At 38.3% G+C, this 19,147-nt stretch overlaps 3 protein-coding genes across 5 annotated transcripts; 2 read left to right on the top strand and 1 right to left on the bottom strand.

Annotated features, from left to right (window-relative positions):
- The first annotated feature begins 244 nt into the window (after positions 1-244).
- Positions 245-3,394, top strand: LOC126381043 (odorant receptor 63a-like). The gene is made up of 4 exons (XM_050030601.1): positions 245-314; positions 1,528-1,629; positions 2,489-2,641; positions 3,256-3,394. The coding sequence occupies exons 1-4, from the start codon at positions 291-293 to the stop codon at positions 3,310-3,312; spliced, it is 336 nt and encodes a 111-aa protein (XP_049886558.1). The 5' UTR covers positions 245-290; the 3' UTR covers positions 3,313-3,394.
- An 83-nt stretch (positions 3,395-3,477) lies between these two features.
- LOC126380979 (uncharacterized protein C1orf131 homolog) lies at positions 3,478-4,937 on the bottom strand. Of its 2 annotated transcripts, none has more exons than XM_050030553.1 (3): positions 4,543-4,937; positions 4,047-4,234; positions 3,478-3,581 (listed from the first exon to the last, which is right to left on the bottom strand). In XM_050030553.1, the coding sequence occupies exons 1-3, from the start codon at positions 4,799-4,801 to the stop codon at positions 3,510-3,512; spliced, it is 519 nt and encodes a 172-aa protein (XP_049886510.1). In that variant the 5' UTR covers positions 4,802-4,937; the 3' UTR covers positions 3,478-3,509. The 2 variants fall into 2 exon arrangements, with proteins under 2 accessions (XP_049886510.1, XP_049886516.1); XM_050030559.1 differs by lacking the exon at positions 3,478-3,581 and adding an exon at positions 3,940-3,966 and having other exon boundaries at positions 4,543-4,936.
- Positions 4,938-5,233: 296 nt separating this feature from the next.
- Positions 5,234-18,974, top strand: LOC126380403 (histone-lysine N-methyltransferase SMYD3). Of its 2 annotated transcripts, XM_050029797.1 has the most exons (9): positions 5,234-5,760; positions 10,860-10,944; positions 15,464-15,623; positions 15,830-15,957; positions 16,286-16,462; positions 17,121-17,220; positions 17,650-17,967; positions 18,238-18,400; positions 18,689-18,974. In XM_050029797.1, exons 1-9 carry the CDS (start codon positions 5,633-5,635, stop codon positions 18,894-18,896), a joined length of 1,467 nt encoding a protein of 488 aa, XP_049885754.1. In that variant the 5' UTR covers positions 5,234-5,632; the 3' UTR covers positions 18,897-18,974. The 2 variants fall into 2 exon arrangements, with proteins under 2 accessions (XP_049885754.1, XP_049885758.1); XM_050029801.1 differs by lacking the exons at positions 5,234-5,760; positions 10,860-10,944 and adding an exon at positions 15,157-15,278.
- Positions 18,975-19,147: the final 173 nt, after the last annotated feature.

Genomic DNA, 19,147 nt, shown 5'->3' with positions numbered 1-19,147 from the left:
CAATTGACATTTGTTGGCATTACGCACTTACTTTAACATGCGCAAATGACAATAAACAATACTTATTGCTTTTTAGATGAATTGCTTCGTTGTACCTTGTTGGTAACCGAGAATCTATATAGATATAGTATACCATACTAATACATTTGTATTATTTATTAACCATCTATGTTATGTAAATCTATAAGTACGTACTTATTGTTTTTTTTTTCAGATATGTCGACGAGTTGGCAAGCATTTTCGGCTTGACAATATTTTGCCAGTTCTTAACGACTAGCATTATACTGTGCATGACTCTCTTTAAAATTACCATCGTAAGTTATTTTACCTGCCCTTTAGTTTTAAAATAACATAAACTCACGGCTATATTCCCAAATGGGGTAGTCAGATGCACATCCATAAGTATATTAACTAAGTATTTACGTAGGTACGGTCACGAGCATTAATATGTGTACACTTTGGTACCATGTCACATTAACTTTTTTGACAAATTGAACTGTAAGTCTCACTAAATGTCAAATATGTTAGTGCGAAAGAGTCCTAAAGTGGGTACATTATATTGCTCATGGCTATACCACACCTCACCGCACACAGTTGACTCAACTTTTACAGACGGCGCCGGCGATACGGCTCACCACCTATTGCTTTTGTCTAGCAGAAAGCTCGGTGAAGTGTGGGTACTCAGTTCATCTTGCGATGGATGTACCTCTGGCTAACCTAATGAGGGTCTTTCTTCAGGGGATTAGTTGCCCAAAAAGAAATATCGATGGCGCTGTACAGATTTTCCTTCGTTTAACCTCCTAATTTCATGGATAACTTTTATCTTTGTTTTTCGGTATAAATGATGACCCTTGTTATTACACCCAGGCACGACACATCTTCCACTCATTATTACTTATTCTGATCATAATAAAGAGAAGCAATATAGGTAGCAACGTATTTGTATATTAAAATGTGATCCAAATACCTATCAAACAACAATTATTTTTATATATGCTTGTGCCAATACACTATATTTTTGAATAATTATTATGCTTCCTGATATTTTTGTAGGTACCCAAGCAATGAGAAAATAGGTAAGTACTTAATTATCATGTTAATCTGTAGGTACAACGCCATCTATATTGTTTTTGGGGAAGTATCCTGGAAAGCCTATTGGAAATAAGTCCTCGGCTAGCTAAATATTATTACCTATATGGATCCTATGAAAATTCTCCTTTAACCAATAATATATTTTATTTTCAATACTTATTTATCATTGTCCTAATGATAATGACGACTAATTACTGAACAGGGGGGTTAAAAAGGCCACATCGAAGCAATATTGCAATTTGACATTTGCGCATGTTAAAGTAAGTGCGCAATGCAAATGTCAAATAGCAATATTGCTTTTTAGGTGAATTGCTTTGATGTGACAATTTTAACCCCCCTGTTATTGAAAGTCAATTTTCTATTATAGTCAAAATAAACTTTCTACGAAGATTCACAATACTCATAACGTTATTAATTGACCCTTATTAATTGCAGACCACAGAACCCATCGAGCTGACCACACTAATATTCTACTTAATTTGCGTATTCTTAGAACTATTAATGTACTGCTACCCCGGCGATTTGCTGATTAATAAGGTTTGTCATTAAGTTTAGTCATTCATGTATCTATAATCTAATTTTATCCGTGGAAAAGGATTGGGACGGTCGCGACCCTCAGGAGGCCATAGATGTACAAATCAATAAGCTCAGATTTTGAGTTCGGTTACTTTTCTCCTAAAGCCCTCACGACGCCCAATTGGGGTATCCATTGGTACATTCGTCGCAAGATGCAAGTACTTAGTACCTACCAGGACCAACGTGACGGGTGAGCCGTATCGCCATCTATGGGTGAATATCAAAATGTGCCAAGTTTGGTGGTGAACTTTCATATTATTTTTTCGTGAAAAATTGGGTTCCGACATGAAAAAGGATAGTTCTAGATATCCTTTTTCATTTGACATTTTGATATTTTCACCCCTATACGTAGTCGGTCCCAAAGTTCTGTCACAGGCACATTATTTTTAAATTTCGAAAAATTTGGCGAGCCTGAAGTCAGCCATAATTAAAGCCGTCGCTGAAATAGACATGAATATGGTGCGTGCTGCGATAGATGACTGGCCGCGGCGTTTGAGGGAAGTTATTAAAAACAAGGGAGGTCATTTCGAATAATTTTAAGTTATTTTCATTTCTTAATAAATATACTTTAAATTGATATATAATTTTTTATAAACTTATTGGTACTTTTTATTTTATCACTATTTTCATATATGACAGAACTTACCGACTACGTAATGATCGAGTCAGCTAGTGAAAACTGCACTTAAGATAAATTAATAAATCATTGGTGCAAGTCCTTTACCGGGGTTTGAACCGGCGGTCTCCATTTGAGAAGCAAGCCGATTTACCACATGACTGTGATTTGTGACTCTTAAGAGTGCGATCTATTCTTCAACAGAGCCTCCTAGTGGCCGAAGCTGCGGCCCCTGGTCACTGGTGGGGCGACCTGCGCAGCCGCAGGGCGCTGATTCTGTGCGCTATGAGGGCACAACGCGCTTTACTCGTGAATGCTGGTGGTGTGTTCCGAGCGTCGTTACCAACAGCAGCTGCTGTACGTAGACGTTTCATTACCATCTTTTGATGGCGTCCTCTAGTGGTAAGAAAGTTGGTCTCGCAGCGGCGTAGCGTGGGTGTCGGCCGCCCGGGGCGGAAGACAACCGCCCTTTTATTTAGATATCTCAATTTAATGTATATTTTTTCCGTAAGAACCTTGTGGTACAGATTATCAGTAAACTACAAAAAAAATCAGCCAAATCGGTCAAGCCGTTTTTATGTTATGTCGTGCGTGACAACGGAAAACGGGTTTCATTTTTATGTATATTATAGATTGTGAAATTTTGCCGCCCCATAAAAAGTGCCGCCCGAGGCGGGCCGCCCCCACTACGCTACGCCGCTGTGGTCTCGCAATCCGGAGGTCCCGGGTTTGACTCCCGGTGGGAACATATCTTAAAAAAAATCACTGTGTAATCCATAGCTGGTTAGCACATTGCAGACTGATCATCCTGTTGTCCACAAGTAAGATGATCCGTGCATTGAAGGGCACATAACCAGTCGGCCCCGGCTACTGTTTCAATATGAAAGTTATTAGGGTGAATTTACTAAATGTAACCTAGTTCTTTTGTAATATGGTAGTCAAGGTATCTTAACATTTTAATAACATTTCAGGTCGTGCGCACTGCTTACTCCTACTTTGCAGTATTACAGCAGAAAATGGATGATTAAACATAAAAATACACATAACATAATAAGTATACTCCTCCATGCTGTCCCACTGCAGGTTGATGGAGCTGTTTTTTATATGGCTAATAACTGGGACTAATGGCTCAACGTGGCCTCTGAAGCACGAAATGAAACAAAAAAAATATGTTTTCAAAATTATATTATATTTACACATAAAATAAGGTTGCTTATCTCAAATACTACAGTATTTTTTTTTTCTTCTTCTTCTGTGATGATTTGTCATCTTTCTTCTTCAAATCTTTCTTTAGCACCTGAAAAACAAATGGGAACAATGCATGTTTTTTATTTAACCCAGCAACAACATTAAAAATATTTGTTTTATTTTATTATTCATTAATACATTTATTGTTGTAACAGCTCCACCAACCTGCAGTGGAGCAGCGTGGTGGAGCTCCATACCTCCTCCGGTTAATTGAGGGGAGGTCTGTGCCCAGCAGTGAGACATATAGGCTGTTTATGATAGGTTACTTTTACTGTTAGGTAACATTATAATGTTGAGTGTTCTAGCCTCTAGCAGTTTCCTTTAGAAAATACACATATGTGGTAAATTCCACATGGACAGAGTTGCAGGTAACATTATATTTGTATTTTGTATGCCTCTTTAACAGGCAGGACTTGCTGGCTCTACCCAATAACCTGTAACGTCTTTGCATAAATATGTACCCTTATCTACAAAATAAATGCTTTTTGTTTCTCTTTACCAATGTTCTTCTTACCTTGCCATAAGAACTAAGTAAATGTCCAACATCATGTGCTGGTCCCTTCTTCTTCTTCTTGCCAACACTGTGAAGAATACTCTTTGCAATCATCTGCTGTTTCTCTTCCTTCTCTTTTAACTTTTCTTGTTTTCTCTTCTGCATAAGCTCTTTGTAGTTTACATACTCTCTTTTAGGTGGTTTTGCTCCTGGAATAGGAATAAAATGTGTTATATTGACACTGAGAAAAAAATTGGCTTAAATACCCTGAATTCTTGTACTTGTTGTACGAGTATGAATTCCAGTTTGGATCCTAGATAATTGATATCACGTGGTTTCCAAGACGGCCTATTTCATGAGACTTAAACATAGCTGGTGAGGAGAGGGTGTATATTATACTACGCACTTCTGCCTACCTCCTCGGGGATATAGGCGTGATGTTACGTTTGGAGGTAAACGATTTATTGAAACTTTTTGTTAGAAGCAAAATATGATTATTCTAAAAATTAACACTAACCTAAACTGACGGCTAGAGCAATTTTAGCCTCTTCTTTCCTTGATCCGTCGAACCCCGACATCCCGTACTTTACCACCTCATGCCGAATCTTCTTTAAGTCCAAGTCTTTCTTAGAATACGGGGCTTGTCCTTTATAATCATTTTTATCGTCTTCCAAAACTTTCCGTTTTTTAGGTTTGTGTGCTTCAAATTTCACCACTTGAAAATTGCTTTCAGCGTCCTTTAGTGCAAGTGCTGCTTTCGTTTTTATAAGCGACATGTTTTCTACTTCTAGAAAATGCTATAAAATAGTAACTTTAACTCAACTTTAAAGATTTTTCAATAAAAATAGAATAAATACATTTACTGAAGTAACACGCGTGATATTGACAAGAAACAACATTTTTTACACGGTAATCGAGCTGTGAAGTAAAATAAACAAAAATAGCGTCTTACCAAAAAGTATATTTCTATACGCATTGTTCTTTATATTTTAACTAAATATCTTATCAAATAAACGCAAACAACTTTTTTTTATTTCGCGTTTTTTGTTTCATTTTCTTATTATCTATCGTTATCTATAGATTGTGATGATACCTCCACTTTTATGAATAGAATTTGTGAGTAAGAAAAAACCGGTAAATCGCTATAACTATAGTTGTTAAAAAAAACCGCAACTGTCAGTCATGTCATGCGCGAATCGTCAATGTCATTTTGACAAACGAACAGGACAGGTGATTTGTGTATGATTATTGCGTTCGGAAGCGAAGCAAAATAAAATGCCGTAATCTATTATTAAGTGTGTATTTTGTTTATTTTTCGGTGAGCTGTCCGTTCCGACTGCGACCGCGTCTTCACTAAAAATAATGTAACCGATATTGAGTAGTTAAATTTGGACCGCAGGTAGCGAGGCCAACTAATATTTTAGCTACACGTTCGTGCGTAACTCCTCGCTATTTGAACGTTTACATTCCGTCTACATTCGTTCTCATATCATTCAGCTTAGGATTAAGAGCTCCGCTTAATTTATAATTGAGTATATCTATGAAGAAACTGTAGAAAACTTATTAACTAGTAGTTCAAGTTTGCCTTAAGACAAGTTGTAAAAGACATGAAGAATAAATATCGGAATACAGATTCGTCCATTAAGGCGGGAGATTTGATATTAACTGAGCAGCCCTTCGCCTATGTGTTATCTTCAAAGGAAAAGGGTTTCCGTTGTGACAATTGCTTGGAAAAGTAAGTTAACTACCTACCTTAAATTTGGTACAAAAAAGTTTTTTGTTACATTGTAATTCTTACATCATCAAAAAGTTGTGTTGTAGTTTTTATTTGAAAATATGAATGTAATTATTTCATATAAATAATGAGGTCTATGTTGATCATGTTACTTTAAATTGTTTTAACATTTTATCAAGTGTAAACATGATTATATAATTAATTTATTATTAACATTATTCTTATTCGATTAGGCATTACTTTATTACTCACTTTAGCCATTTAAAAAATGACAATACTTTTTGTATTTATTTAATAACTATTTATTTAGTGTAGTGGTGGGTATTTGTAAAAGACTTGTCTTATAAAATAAATCAGTTGTTGTCCGAACGTCGCGTGTTTCATTGCAATCACAACATGGTGGCAGCGGTAAATTGAAATAACAGTGTTATTTGTGCAGTATTTGTGCAAGTATATCGTTGATAGTTGGAGTGCGGGTTTAGTGTAGTGTGAGACATTCGTGTATTATTAAGAAAAAGTCGTTTCAACAATTAACAATGGAGCACGCGCGGCCACCGTCTGAATTAAACATGGAGGGAGGTCCTGTCAGCAGAGCTGATGCGTGGAAACGGTGGAAACAACAATTCATGATATTTATGAAGGCGTCGGGGGTGAAGAAAGAGTCTGCTAGCGTGCAGGCTAGTTTACTTGTGAACCTGATCGGATCCGAAGGTTACGACGTGTATCAAACTTTCCAATTTAAAAACGACGATGAGCGCGATGACGTGGACGAAATAATAAGAAAGTTCGACATTTATTTCGGAACAAAAGTAAACATAACGTTGCTGCGATATAATTTTTTTATGCGTAACCAAGGAGAAGGGGAATCAATTCAACAATATGTGACGTCATTACGTCTTCTCAGTAAAAGGTGCGAGTTCGGGTCGCTCGAGGAGGAGCTGATTAAGGACCGCATCGTGTGTGGGGTGCGCAGCGGAACGGTCCGGGACCGCCTGCTGCGGTGTGATGACCTTAATCTCGATAAGACCGTCAAAATGTGTCAAGCCGAAGAAGTGTCACAGGAGACTAGTCGCCATATGACCGCGAGGGGCGCGGGAGGCGGAGATAGTGTAGTGCACGTAGACAGGGTGCAGCAGCGCGGGGCGCGGACGACGCAACGAGGGCGCCAGCTGGCCGGCGGCGGCGGCAGCGCAGGGGAAGGGACGGCGCGCGGGCCGCGCGGGGCGGCGGCGGCTGGCGCCTGCCGCGGCTGCGGCGGCATGCGCTGTGTCACGGGCCGATGCCCGGCGCAGCATGTCACCTGTTACGTATGCGGTAATCGTGGACACTTCGCTCGAGTATGTAAGTCGAATGCTTTTCATAATAATCACGTGAGAAGGGTGTACGAAATTGAGCGTGAGGACAGTGATAGTGGGGAATTTGACGGGTTGGAAGAGTGCGAATCGTTTTATATTTCAGTGATTAAAAGTGAAAAAGTCTGTTCGGAAGAATGGTATGAAACTCTTTCGTGTGAAAATGGATCAGAAAAATTTAAGTTGGACACTGGTGCAGATATAAATGTAATATCATTCAAACAATTTTGTTACTTCGGATTTGATAGCAGTATGATAAGGAAAAATAAAATTAAGTTAGAATCATACAGTGGGAATCAAATACCGATAAAAGGAATCTGTGATTTGTTATGGTCACATAAGAATGTTACTTATAAATTACAATTTGCAATAGCGGATATGGAATGTCAAAGTGTGCTGGGACGGAAAACTTGTGAAGAACTAAATTTAGTAAAACGAGTTCATTCTATTATTTGTAACAAAAACAGCGATTTATTTACGGGGATAGGATGTTTACCGGGTAAATACCATATAGTAGTCGATGAGTCAATACAACCAGTAGTTTGTGCTTCACGAAAGATACCATTAGGTTTACGTGACCGCTTAGTTGAAGAGCTCAAGAGAATGGAAGACTTAGGCGTCATCAGAAAAGTAAGCCATCCTACCCGATGGGTGCATCCACTAGTGCTAGTAGCTAAAAAGAATAACGGCATCCGCGTGTGCCTAGACCCGCGCGAGCTGAACCGCGCAGTGCGGCGCGCGCACTTCCAGCTGCCCACGGTGGCGGAGCTGGCGGCGCGGCTGGCGGGCGCGCGCTACTTCAGCGTGCTCGACGCCAACTCGGGCTTCTGGGCGGTGCAGCTGGACGAGGACAGCGCCGACCTATGTACTTTTGCGACACCCTTCGGTCGTTATCAGTTTTTACGCTTACCGTTTGGGATTAGTTGTGCTTCCGAAGTATTTCATGGGAAAATGAGGCAACTTCTGGAAGACCTGGATGGTACGGATAGCTTCGTAGATGATATTATTGTGTGGGGCCAAACGAGACAAGAACACGATAGGAGATTGAATGCTTTATTAAAACGAGCGAGAGAGATAAATCTAAAGTTTAACAAAAATAAGTGTAAAATAGGGGTGCAGGAAGTCACTTATTTAGGCCACATCTTTGATGCCAATGGGATGAGACCGGATAGTAACAAAGTGACAGCTATATTGGACATGCCACCGCCAACGGATAGGAAAAGTTTAGAGCGTTTTTTAGGGGCTGTGAACTACTTGGCTAAGTTTATTCCGAACTATTCCCAACATGCTATTCCACTCACAAATTTATTAAAAAAGGAGAATAGCTGGCGGTGGGAGTATAGTGAACAGGCAGCATTCGACAAATTAAGGGTATGTGTAAGCTCTGCCCCGGTGCTGGCGCTGTACGACGTGTCGCGGCCGGCCGTGCTGTCGGTGGACGCGAGCAGCGACGCGCTGGGCGCCGTGCTCATGCAGGACGGCCGACCCGTTGAGTACGCGTCGCGCACGCTCACGCCCGCGCAACGCCGCTACGCACAGATTGAAAAGGAGCTTCTCGCCATAGTATTCGCGTGTGAAAGGTTCCATCAATACGTGTATGGGAAACAAAGAATAGTCGTGGAGTCGGATCATAAACCTCTGGAAAGTATATTTAGGAAACCTTTGATGTCCGTTCCAGCACGCTTACAACGCATGATGTTAAGAATACAGGGGTACGATTTAGTGGTATGTTACAAGCCGGGAAAGTTCATGTATATTGCTGACACATTGTCACGCGCACCGCTACCTGATTTATATAGTGAAGAAATTCACAACAATGTTGTAGATCAAATCAAATTGGTAGTTAACAATTTGCCTATATCAAACAAAAAGTTAACTTTGATAAAAAAGGAAACCAAATCAGATGAACAATTTCAAAAGTTAATACAATATATTAAAGAAGGTTGGCCGAATCATAAATATAATGTTAATGAGAACATAAGGGAGTATTGGGCTATGAAAGATGATTTATATGTTATTGATGACGTAATATTTAAAGAAAATACGGTGTTGATACCAGCCGCGTTGAGGGAACAAATGTTATATATAGTGCACGAGGGACATCAGGGCATAGATCGGTGTAAGCGGCGCGCGAGGCAGGTGATATTTTGGCCGAATATATCAAGAGATATTGAACAGTATGTCAAACGGTGTAGCATTTGTCGGGAGTGCTCAAACATGCCCGCGAAAGAACCATTGATGAACATAGATGTACCAAATTTACCATGGGCGAAGTTGGGTTCAGATCTGTTCGAATACAGGAAAAAATACTTTTTACTCATCGTGGATTATTTTTCGAATTTTGTGGAAGTTTTTGAACTAAATAATATATCATCAATCAGTGTAATAAAGTGTATGAAAGAAACATTTGCACGCCACGGGATACCGGAGACGCTAATCAGCGACAATGGTACACAGTACTCCAGCCGAGAGTTTAAACAATTTGCTAATGAGTGGGGATTTGATCATGTGACGTCATCTCCTAATTACGCACAAGCTAACGGAAAAAGCGAGCGGGCGGTGCAAACTGTAAAGTCTTTATTAACCAAAGCGGTTAAAAGTGGTACTGATTTTCAGTTATCATTGCTGAACTACAGAAACACGCCCCGCGATGGTTTGAGCTCACCCGCACAAATGTTAATGAGTCGGAGATTACGATGTAAACTCCCAGTCAGCTCAGACTGCTTACAACCAAAACTAATAGATCAGTCAGAGTACAATACAATAAAAAAGAAACAATTAAAATCAAAATTAAATTACGACAAGCGAGTAAGACCCTTGTCTGAGCTGAAGGAGGGTGACCGTGTTATATGTATAAATGGAAAAACAAGATTTCCCAGCACTGTACTTCACCGAGCTGCAACTCCGCGTGCTTACATTGTTCAAAACAAATTGGGAGCAAGATACAGACGCAATCGGCGTCACTTAATCAAATGTGAGAATGCGGAATGTAGCAACATAAAAAATGAAGCGCAGAGTGTAGGCGACAGTGTGAATCCCAAGAAAGATGAATGCGTACCGGAGGCTCCTCCATTAAATAACCAGTTATACTTGAAACCAGATTCAATTAAAGAAGAAAATTCAAATCAATTGGGATCCACAATGTCGCCCCCGCGATACAGAAGACCTATTACCCGTAGTTTCGCAAAGAAGCTCAATTTGGAAATAGATTAAAAATTAATTATATATAGTAACTAATTTTAAGGGGTGGTGGACTAGGATTATAACAAGTTATTATGTAAGTTTTAAAAGGGGGAAATGTAGTGGTGGGTATTTGTAAAAGACTTGTCTTATAAAATAAATCAGTTGTTGTCCGAACGTCGCGTGTTTCATTGCAATCACAACATTTAGTAACTACTTATTTATCTAAAATTTTCTCTTCACTAATCATTATAAATGTTGTCTGCACTAATGTGTAATTCGTCAATATGACAATAATTATTATAAAAAACTTAAACAGTCCCATTGTAAGTGAAACGCTTTTCTTTGTAATTTTCCTTTTTTCTAATCCCTAAATTAATAATTTAATAAGTTTACAATACCTACATTTATTTGTTAAATCCTAAATAATAGGTGTGATCAAAATATTAATTTCCCTTTTCATTCAATTTATTTATTACAATTAATAAACTCAACAAAATACTAAATGAAATCCTGAAATAAACGTAAACAAAATTGGTGACGTCAACTGGTGACCAAATGTTTCAGGGGCAAGGTGCTGAAATGTTCCGGATGCCAATTTGTTCACTACTGTGGACGGTCGTGCCAGAGGGATGCGTGGAATGATCACAAGGTTTGTATAGTCTGTATTGTCACACTTGTAATATAGGTCAATTGAACAGATGTGAAGTCTAGTGGGTCAAACTATTCAGGCCTGGAGGTACTTCCTATCACAAATTATTATTTTACTTAATAAATTAAGTTATCCTTAGTTGTCCTTTGTTACCTAAATCTCTAATAATAACTAATATCTTTCAATTCTTTTTTTACATTTTTCTCCTCACCTTAATGGTTGTCTGGAAGAAATCGCTTTAAGCGATAAGGCCGCCATTTGCCATGTACTTAGTTAAGAGACTTTTTGTAATTATTTCTTTTTATTTTGGTGCAATAAAGTGTATTTGTAATGTATTGTAAACACGTCACGTTACATTGAAGCAATTCAACAAAACCAAAATTGCAATTTGTATTTTGGTAAATGTCCAATAGCAATTTAATTCTATACATAATATGATCCAAATATCAAGCAACAATAGGCTAGTTTCCAACTAGTCAAATCAGTTACTTTTTACTAAACGTCAAAACACGAAATTACTATGGAATTTGTATGAAAAAGCACTCTGTGACGTCATAGAAAAACGTGACAAAATGTCGGACTTATTATTACGTTTTTCTTGATTAAAATTCATAAATAAGTTTAATAGAAAAAAGAAAATGTTTTTCGTTAGTTTTAGATGTGTCTTTATTTAGTAATCAGAATTTCATAATTTATCTTGAACCTAGTACACGACCCTATTGTTTTTATATATGCTTCTGTCATTACTTACATTGTATTTTGGAATAATTATGTACCCGAGTAATGAGATAATACAACGCCATCTAAGTAGGTATATTGTTTTTGAAAAAAAATGTACATTTTGATTAATAAAACATAAATACTGTCTGCTGGAAGAGATTTCTACCTATATTTCTTATTTTAGAAATAAAATAACCTGGACTGTTTGGTGTGCGTCAAGCTAGCGGCCTCAAAAAAAAAATGGGCACGAAAAAATAATTTGACCATACCAAAAAATAGTACTCTTATTGAAAAAAATAGTACCTGTTGTAAAAAAATTAGTACCATCACGGTTCTGGATTTATAGCCATGTTTTATTGCACTTGCTAGCTTGACGGTGAGCGAAATTTGGCGAGAGTTAACGACAAGGTCTTTCGCTTTGATTTAAACGCCAAAAAATAGTACCGAAATAGTACTCACCCCCTGCAAAATACCGAAAGTAATACTTCAACGGTTCCAAAGTTATAAAGGCAGTTCTTTGATCCCGCTAGCTTGACGTTTTGAAAATACCTATTATCTGGGGAATGCTTGCATACTTCAGTTTGTAACTAATGTCAATAAACTCGTATGAAATAGTACTCCTTACCATCATAATTTGGACCTGATTCTCTTTGTAGAAATATGTCAAAAAGTCATTATAACCTATGTCATACATTTATCAAGACAAGTACAGTCGCGAACAAAATTATTACACATGGTCAAGAATGTCAGATTTTAGTATTTTTCCCCATTTTTGGGTAAAAATTGGTGAAGTGCCAGGGTTGTCAGATGAAAGTAATATCATTGTTGAAACTCTGAGTTATTCTACAAATACTGCAAATTGTTTATTAACAAACACTTCGATCCGTAACAAATTCAACATGAAGGTATAAATTATAAAATAAAACAGCAGATTAAAAATGTATTATGATGTATTAAAATCACAGATTGTTTTCGATAAGAACTAGACCCATGCAGCCATTTTCTATTAAAATTAGTGTATATGGGTGTATGCAATAGGATTTTTTTTTAATAGCAGCACTCTGAAGTGCAAAGAAATGGTAGGGTCACCTCCAAAATGGCAATACTTACGAATAAATTGTGAGGTTATGTAATTGTCTACGTGACTGTATCAACAACAAATGTATGGCATAGGTTATGATGATTTTTTAACATTTCTACAAAGAGAATCAGGTCCAAATTATGATGGTAGGGAGTACTATTTCATACGAGTTTATTGACATTAGTTACATACTGAAGTATGCAAGCATTCCCCAGATAATAGGTATTTTCAAAACGTCAAGCTAGCGGGATCAAAGAACTGCCTTTATAACTTTGGAACCGTTGAAGTACTACTTTCGGTATTTTGCAGGGGGTGAGTACTATTTCGGTACTATTTTTTGGCGTTTAAATCAAAGCGAAAGACCTTGTCGTTAACTCTCGCCAAATTTCGCTCACCGTCAAGCTAGCAAGTGCAATAAAACATGGCTATAAATCCAGAACCGTGATGGTACTAATTTTTTTACAACAGGTACTATTTTTTTCAATAAGAGTACTATTTTTTGGTATGGTCAAATTATTTTTTCGTGCCAATTTTTTTTTGAGGCCGCTAGCTTGACCCACACGACTGTTTGTCGGTCTTGTGTTAGTCTAATTGCTTTTTTTTATCCTGTTCTGTGTAAAATAGACTGTCAAATAAATATAAAAAAATTGAGACATGCTATTCATTTAAAACACACGCCAGCAATTATCTACCCGGTCTTCTCTCGTGTGGGTTGTGAGGTGGACTACCAAACCTCATCAACATCTACCCGGTTAACAGCAGAACAACAGTTATTGTTTCAATATAACATAATGATAGCATTGAATACTAAAGTTTATGGCATATCGTCTATAGTCCGGCAATCTCGTGCGCGACCCTCCTGCGGGGCGACAGACGGTGGCGGGGACGGGGTAGCGCGTCATCATCTTGACATTCTAGAACACGGCTGCACACGTAGAGAAGTGTGCCAGGATAAATCTTGCAATAAGTTGTACTTACTTGTGACGTAATATATGTAGGAGTGAATAAAAAGATAGAACTATTTTATTTTATTTTTATTATTATGCTTGACGACCAATTATTAGGAAAACTAAAATATTAATTGATTGTTTTATTATAAATCAATTTCCATATCGCTTTCATTTTCACTCTCCATTTGATATTCTTCGTCACTTCTCTTTGATTTCTCCGTGTTTTGCTCATTAATTATTTATGTACAACCTCCTTAAGTTGTCTTGAGATCGCCTCACTCATCCTCAGATATTAATCTCGTGTGCGTCGCCCTCAAAGTAGTACAGATTATTAAGCACGTGTTGCCGCTTCGGCTGCGCGGCCGAGACTGCCGTACTTGACGCGCAGATGCACGCGTTTCCCTTCCCCGCTACACCACCTGCTACCCGCTAACATCTTAGCTACCCCGTCCCCGCCACCGTCTGTCGCCCCGCAGGAGGGTCGCGCACGAGATTGCCGGACTATATAATTAATATTATTAGATAACTTCTTACGCGTAAATTACTCCTACGAAGTTTACAGTAGGTACCTATATAATATAAACTAGAATTCGCAACATTATAAATCACCGATATGACTTTTCACGAAGTTTTCTTTGGCGTCGTTCCAACGTAACTGCTTTTAAAATAACAAATCATCCGAGTTTATTAAATAATTTTATTATTAGTACTCTCGACTTTAGAACGTACAGAGAAAGAATGTTTATACCGTCTCGGTAGGTATATAAAACTTCAAAATACCTACATTCCGTTTTCTCCTATCGTGTGTGAGTACCAACCTCATCAACCCTGGTGTCAGGGTTACTATTGAGCCGCCAAAGGCCCCTGACATGGCTCCCCCCACCATGCGGGTTGACTTTCCCTTTTTATTTAGGAAAGGAGTATGGATTATACTCTTCTACCACTGATAGGTTTCGAGGCCTCTGTAAACACACTCCGCCCCGCACTAATTCGTATCGGGCGCCGACCTCACCCCTTCTGGGTCTTACTTTAGTCGTAAATGAATTTAAGCTCCTCAAGAGTAAAGGGGAAGAGACTGTATCTCGCTCAAACGTATTTTTGTATGAAAGACTGAAAAAAAAGATTAATATATGGATGTATGGAGTGTTCGGGCCACAGGCTCCTCTTGCAGACAAATCTCTGTCCATCAAGTTACAAGTGCAGATATACAGATCATTCCCAGACTACCGTCATTACGCTACATGTGAGACGTGTGTGGCTGTTTGCCATTTCCAACGTAGCGATTTATATTATCTTCACCATTTCCTAGCCAACAATAGCAGCTCGATATTTTAGTCTGATGCATTTTGTCGTGTTTTATTTTTGAGCTGAGACCTACTCTCGAACGCATGTCTGACGTTACTGCCTATGCTTATGTCTTGTTTTTTAATGTCAAAAATAAAGTCCAAGCATGAGCTGCGTTGGTCCTCAAAGACGCTGCAAAATCTACGAGGTGGTCCGATTGTGGTCGTACGGGAATGCTCTTTATCTCGTTATAGTAAATGACAGTTCTGCGTGATAGAAGTCTAGGAAATTGAGATGCGGTGTGTAGTCCAAACCCAAGAGTACCTGCAGCCATAGGTGTATAGGTGACATATTATCACCCAAATAGATATCTAGTTCATAATTTTTGAAAGGACATTGCAGCCACTTGGGTTGCAGTCCCGAGATGGCTATTATAAACCATAACATGCAGGTATCTAATGTATAACATCCTTGAATTTTCCAGTGGGAATGCTCCAACTTAAAGAGGATAGCTCCAAAAGTCATACCAGATGGAGCTCGAATGTTGGCGAAGATCATTAACCGGCTGAAAAGAAGTGATGGCAATTCTTACCGGGCATTCTACTCCGCTACCTCATTCCGCATGTGGAAGGATTTGATGTCGCGTAAGTTTATAACACGTTTATAACTTACCATACTTATCTACTATTAGTCTAAGTATACACACACAAAAATCACTTTGTGAGCCCTGGTTTATTTATCCACCATCGAGTTTATTGCATACAGAGGTAATACCGAGGACATTGAACATTATACCTACCTAAATATGATCTGGTGAATGAATGGTGATAAGTGTTTCTCTTATTTTCAGATTATTCCGATTTGAAAGCAGATAAGAAGAGGATGGATCACTTCACTTCTCTCTGTGTGGTTCTATACGAATTCCTGAAAGACATATCATTGCCAAATACTGTTGAACTCATGGGAATTTATGGGAGGGTAAGTGAACAATTTGTATTCTTCATTAATAGGTAGATACTTAATGCTGATGTGTTTGATTCCATTCTTATTTGCTTTTAATTTGTGAAGGATAAAACCAATGATCTCTTTTTAAAGTGGAAAGTTCAAGATCTTCGTTGCAAAATTTTAATGTAAACTTATCTATCACAATTACACTAGGCACAAGTCCCTCTTCAATAAGATGGAAAATTTACTTTTTGCATTAGTGCTGGTTGGTATTCAACAAAATTGTAATTTGTTTATTCCGAAGATCACTTTGGCTGTTGACTATTGAATAAAACATTAATTTCTGATCTCCCACTTTCAGATGGTAATCAACAGCTTCACCTTATTGGACACGGACATGAATTCCATTGGTACGGGTATTTATTTAGCGTGTTCCATCGTCGATCATAGTTGCAATCCCAACGCTGTCGCGACTTTCGACGGAAAGACCATCTCCATCCGAGCTATCCAGGATATGCCTTGTCTGGATTGGAATCAGGTATTAACATTGCCTTCTTTTATCAACATAATTCAAATTTCTAACAATAGTGCCTGTAGTTTTGTATTTGGATGTTATCATTGAATATGTGTGCTGAATCTGCAGGCTCTCGATATTAGTATGGCTCTAATGTGATAAACACATGTTCAGCTCGATATATTGACAAAATGTTCTAGTCTTCTGGAATGTTTTAGTTTTCGGAGGTATGTGGCCTAACCTGTATTGGGCTGGTTTTTCCTTCGCGGTTTGGAAGGTTAGACAGGCAGTCGCTTCTGTAAAAAACCGGACCTGTCAAATCTGCAGGTTAGGTAAGCGGACCCTGTGAAAAACGTCTTTTGGATTCCAAGAATCTCCTGCGATTAGAAAAATGTTTTTAATTAGGTCTTGTAAAACGCTGATTACAATAAAGAATAATACTACGAGTACGTAGCTCTCTGCCCCGTACCAATCGTATCTGGCGCCGACCTCACCTCTGGCCTTAAACCTTAAATGGCCATAAGCCGCCAAGGAATAAGAGTAAGAGCGCGGACTGCCTGTCTCGCTCGCACTTACGCGATAGCCGCGCACACGATAAGTGAGATTTTTGTATGGAGTGTCCAGGGCGTGTCTCAACTCTAGACAAAACCAAGTCACTTATTTGCCTATTCTTTGTTTCCAGATCCGTATATCCTACATCGACCTGATGAAGTCTCCATACGACAGACAAACAGAGCTTCTGAAGAGCTACTATTTCTTGTGCCAATGTGACAGGTGCATGGGTAAATGCTTTAGATGTGCATACTAATTCGCATACAGCCCGAGCTACTTTGCCCTTGATAAAAAATATAGACAACACATTTGAATTCTTATTAATATTAATGTTTAAGCCACGTTTTGCATGAGACCTTCGAAATTTTGAACAGCATCTGCAAAATCGATGTGCTAATATCTATTTTTGTATTAGTCTTCATTATTTCTTTTCCAATAAGTCTTAAATAATGCATCTGATCTTTTCCTTAAACGAATGATGAAACAGAGAAACCATCTAGTGGGGTTGCACCTGTGGCCGATATGCAGATCTGTGACAGATTTAATACCAATATTTCCCTTAATGTTTGTGTCTACACTGCAAATCACAACAATCTTTACTTCTACCATACTTACCGCTTTTATATCTCTCTTCATTTAACATAAACATTATTTTCCAGACGAAAACCAGCATAAAGTTCTACATGGTGCAAAATGTCTGAACCGCGAATGTGATAACCCCGTCAAGATACCTTGGAAGGAGAATTGTGAACTGGTTCGAAAACCAGAAAAGAGTGACGACGAATCCGAACCCGCACAAAATGGCGACGCATTGAATGATCATGATGAACTAGAGATAAAGCAAAATGGGTTAGAACAAGTGATACACTGTACGGAGTGTGGGACAAAATACACGGAGAATCACGTGAATGTATTCATCAAGACTATGGAGTTTACTGAAATGCATTTGCAGAATATGCAAGAGACATCTGTAGCATGTATCCTTTTACAAATTAAATCTACGTCTTATTATCTGTTACATAAGTAACACACTCCAAGTAAAACCATTGAATTGGGATATCTAAAATTCATACATAAAGCCTCTGTGTAGTACCTAGTTGAGCATTGAGATGGAAGATTTTGTTTAACTTTAATATCCAAGTACCAGCAACAAATCATTCAGAAATCAGAATGGCCAAGTAGTAGTGAATGTAATGATCTTTTTTAGCAAAATATGTTTACAATCAAATCCTTAACTGCCATCACAGATGTGGATGTTTGCAAGTATTGTTTGGAGAGACAGGAGGGAGTGCTTCACCATCTAAATGTGATGCATGCTCAGACCTTGGACCACGCGTTTGACGCACTCATACAAGTTCAACTCTGGGAGCTAGCGTGCGAATATGCTGAGAAATTGATACCTTGCTTCAAGTAAGTCTGCTTGCGAAATAAAATTAATTAGAAGAGATTGGTGCCTATTCTACACCCCCTCTTGTGCCCAGCAGTGGGACGTTATATAGGCTGTTTTTGTATGGTGCCTAATCTGGCAGCAGAAACTTAATTTGATTTATCAGTTCTAAAAATTGCTTTGTCTCAGTCTTGCACTAGTCGTAAGTGAAGGACGGCAATTTTTAGTGCTGTGGAACTGTAATAAAATTAAGTTTTGTTAAAACCCTACGAAAGGAGGATAGTGAACATTAAAATATCCGTCTTTTCCAGATTCTACTATGGCGATCGACATCCACTTCTTGGGCTTTTGCATTTGAAGTATGGCAAGATTTTGCTGTACAAAACGGACTTACAAAAGGCTCTAGCACAACTAAAGTGCTCTCAGAAGATTCTAAAAATGACACACGGAGAAAGACATCCACTTTATAAAGACCAACTATTACCTTTACTCACGCAAGCAATGTTAGAAAATTCGTGAATTGATTTGCATTCTGTTCTTGATTGTCAATTATTTTAACTAAAGGCTGTGTGTGCAATAAATTCAATTAAGTTTAAATCAACAATGTTTTTGTCTTGTCTGGTGTCTTAGTGTCAGTCCAGCTATTTCAGTCTGGGGTCATCTATTATGGACTAAAAGTAAGTAGGTATGTAAGGGACGAAATATTGAGACTTATAATATGAATGGAGCTAAACAATTTTGAAAGTGATTTGGTCTGTCATTTTATAAAT

The sequence above is a fragment of the Pectinophora gossypiella genome, chromosome 3 (genome assembly GCF_024362695.1).
Source record: "Pectinophora gossypiella chromosome 3, ilPecGoss1.1, whole genome shotgun sequence".
NCBI lineage: Eukaryota > Metazoa > Arthropoda > Insecta > Lepidoptera > Gelechiidae > Pectinophora > Pectinophora gossypiella.
Note: the sequence above shows the minus strand (reverse complement) of the source record. Positions and strands in the feature narration are given on the sequence as shown.

Excerpts from the sequence above, each read along its gene's own strand:
- LOC126381043 (XM_050030601.1), top strand. The coding sequence starts at position 291 with ATGACTCTCTTTAAAATTACCATC. Across the intron at positions 1,630-2,488 it reads GCGATTTGCTGATTAATAAG|AGCCTCCTAGTGGCCGAAGC; the intron begins GTTTGTCATTAA and ends ATTCTTCAACAG. Across the intron at positions 2,642-3,255 it reads CGTTACCAACAGCAGCTGCT|GTCGTGCGCACTGCTTACTC; the intron begins GTACGTAGACGT and ends ATAACATTTCAG.
- LOC126380403 (XM_050029797.1), top strand. The coding sequence starts at position 5,633 with ATGAAGAATAAATATCGGAATACAGATTCGTCCATTAAGGCGGGAGAT. Across the intron at positions 5,761-10,859 it reads TGTGACAATTGCTTGGAAAA|GGGCAAGGTGCTGAAATGTT; the intron begins GTAAGTTAACTA and ends CAAATGTTTCAG. Across the intron at positions 17,221-17,649 it reads CCAATGTGACAGGTGCATGG|ACGAAAACCAGCATAAAGTT; the intron begins GTAAATGCTTTA and ends ATTATTTTCCAG.
- LOC126380979 (XM_050030553.1), bottom strand. The coding sequence starts at position 4,801 with ATGTCGCTTATAAAAACGAAAGCAGCACTTGCACTAAAGGACGCTGAA. Across the intron at positions 4,235-4,542 it reads TGCTCTAGCCGTCAGTTTAG|GAGCAAAACCACCTAAAAGA; the intron begins GTTAGTGTTAAT and ends TTCCTATTCCAG. Across the intron at positions 3,582-4,046 it reads TACTTAGTTCTTATGGCAAG|GTGCTAAAGAAAGATTTGAA; the intron begins GTAAGAAGAACA and ends TTTGTTTTTCAG.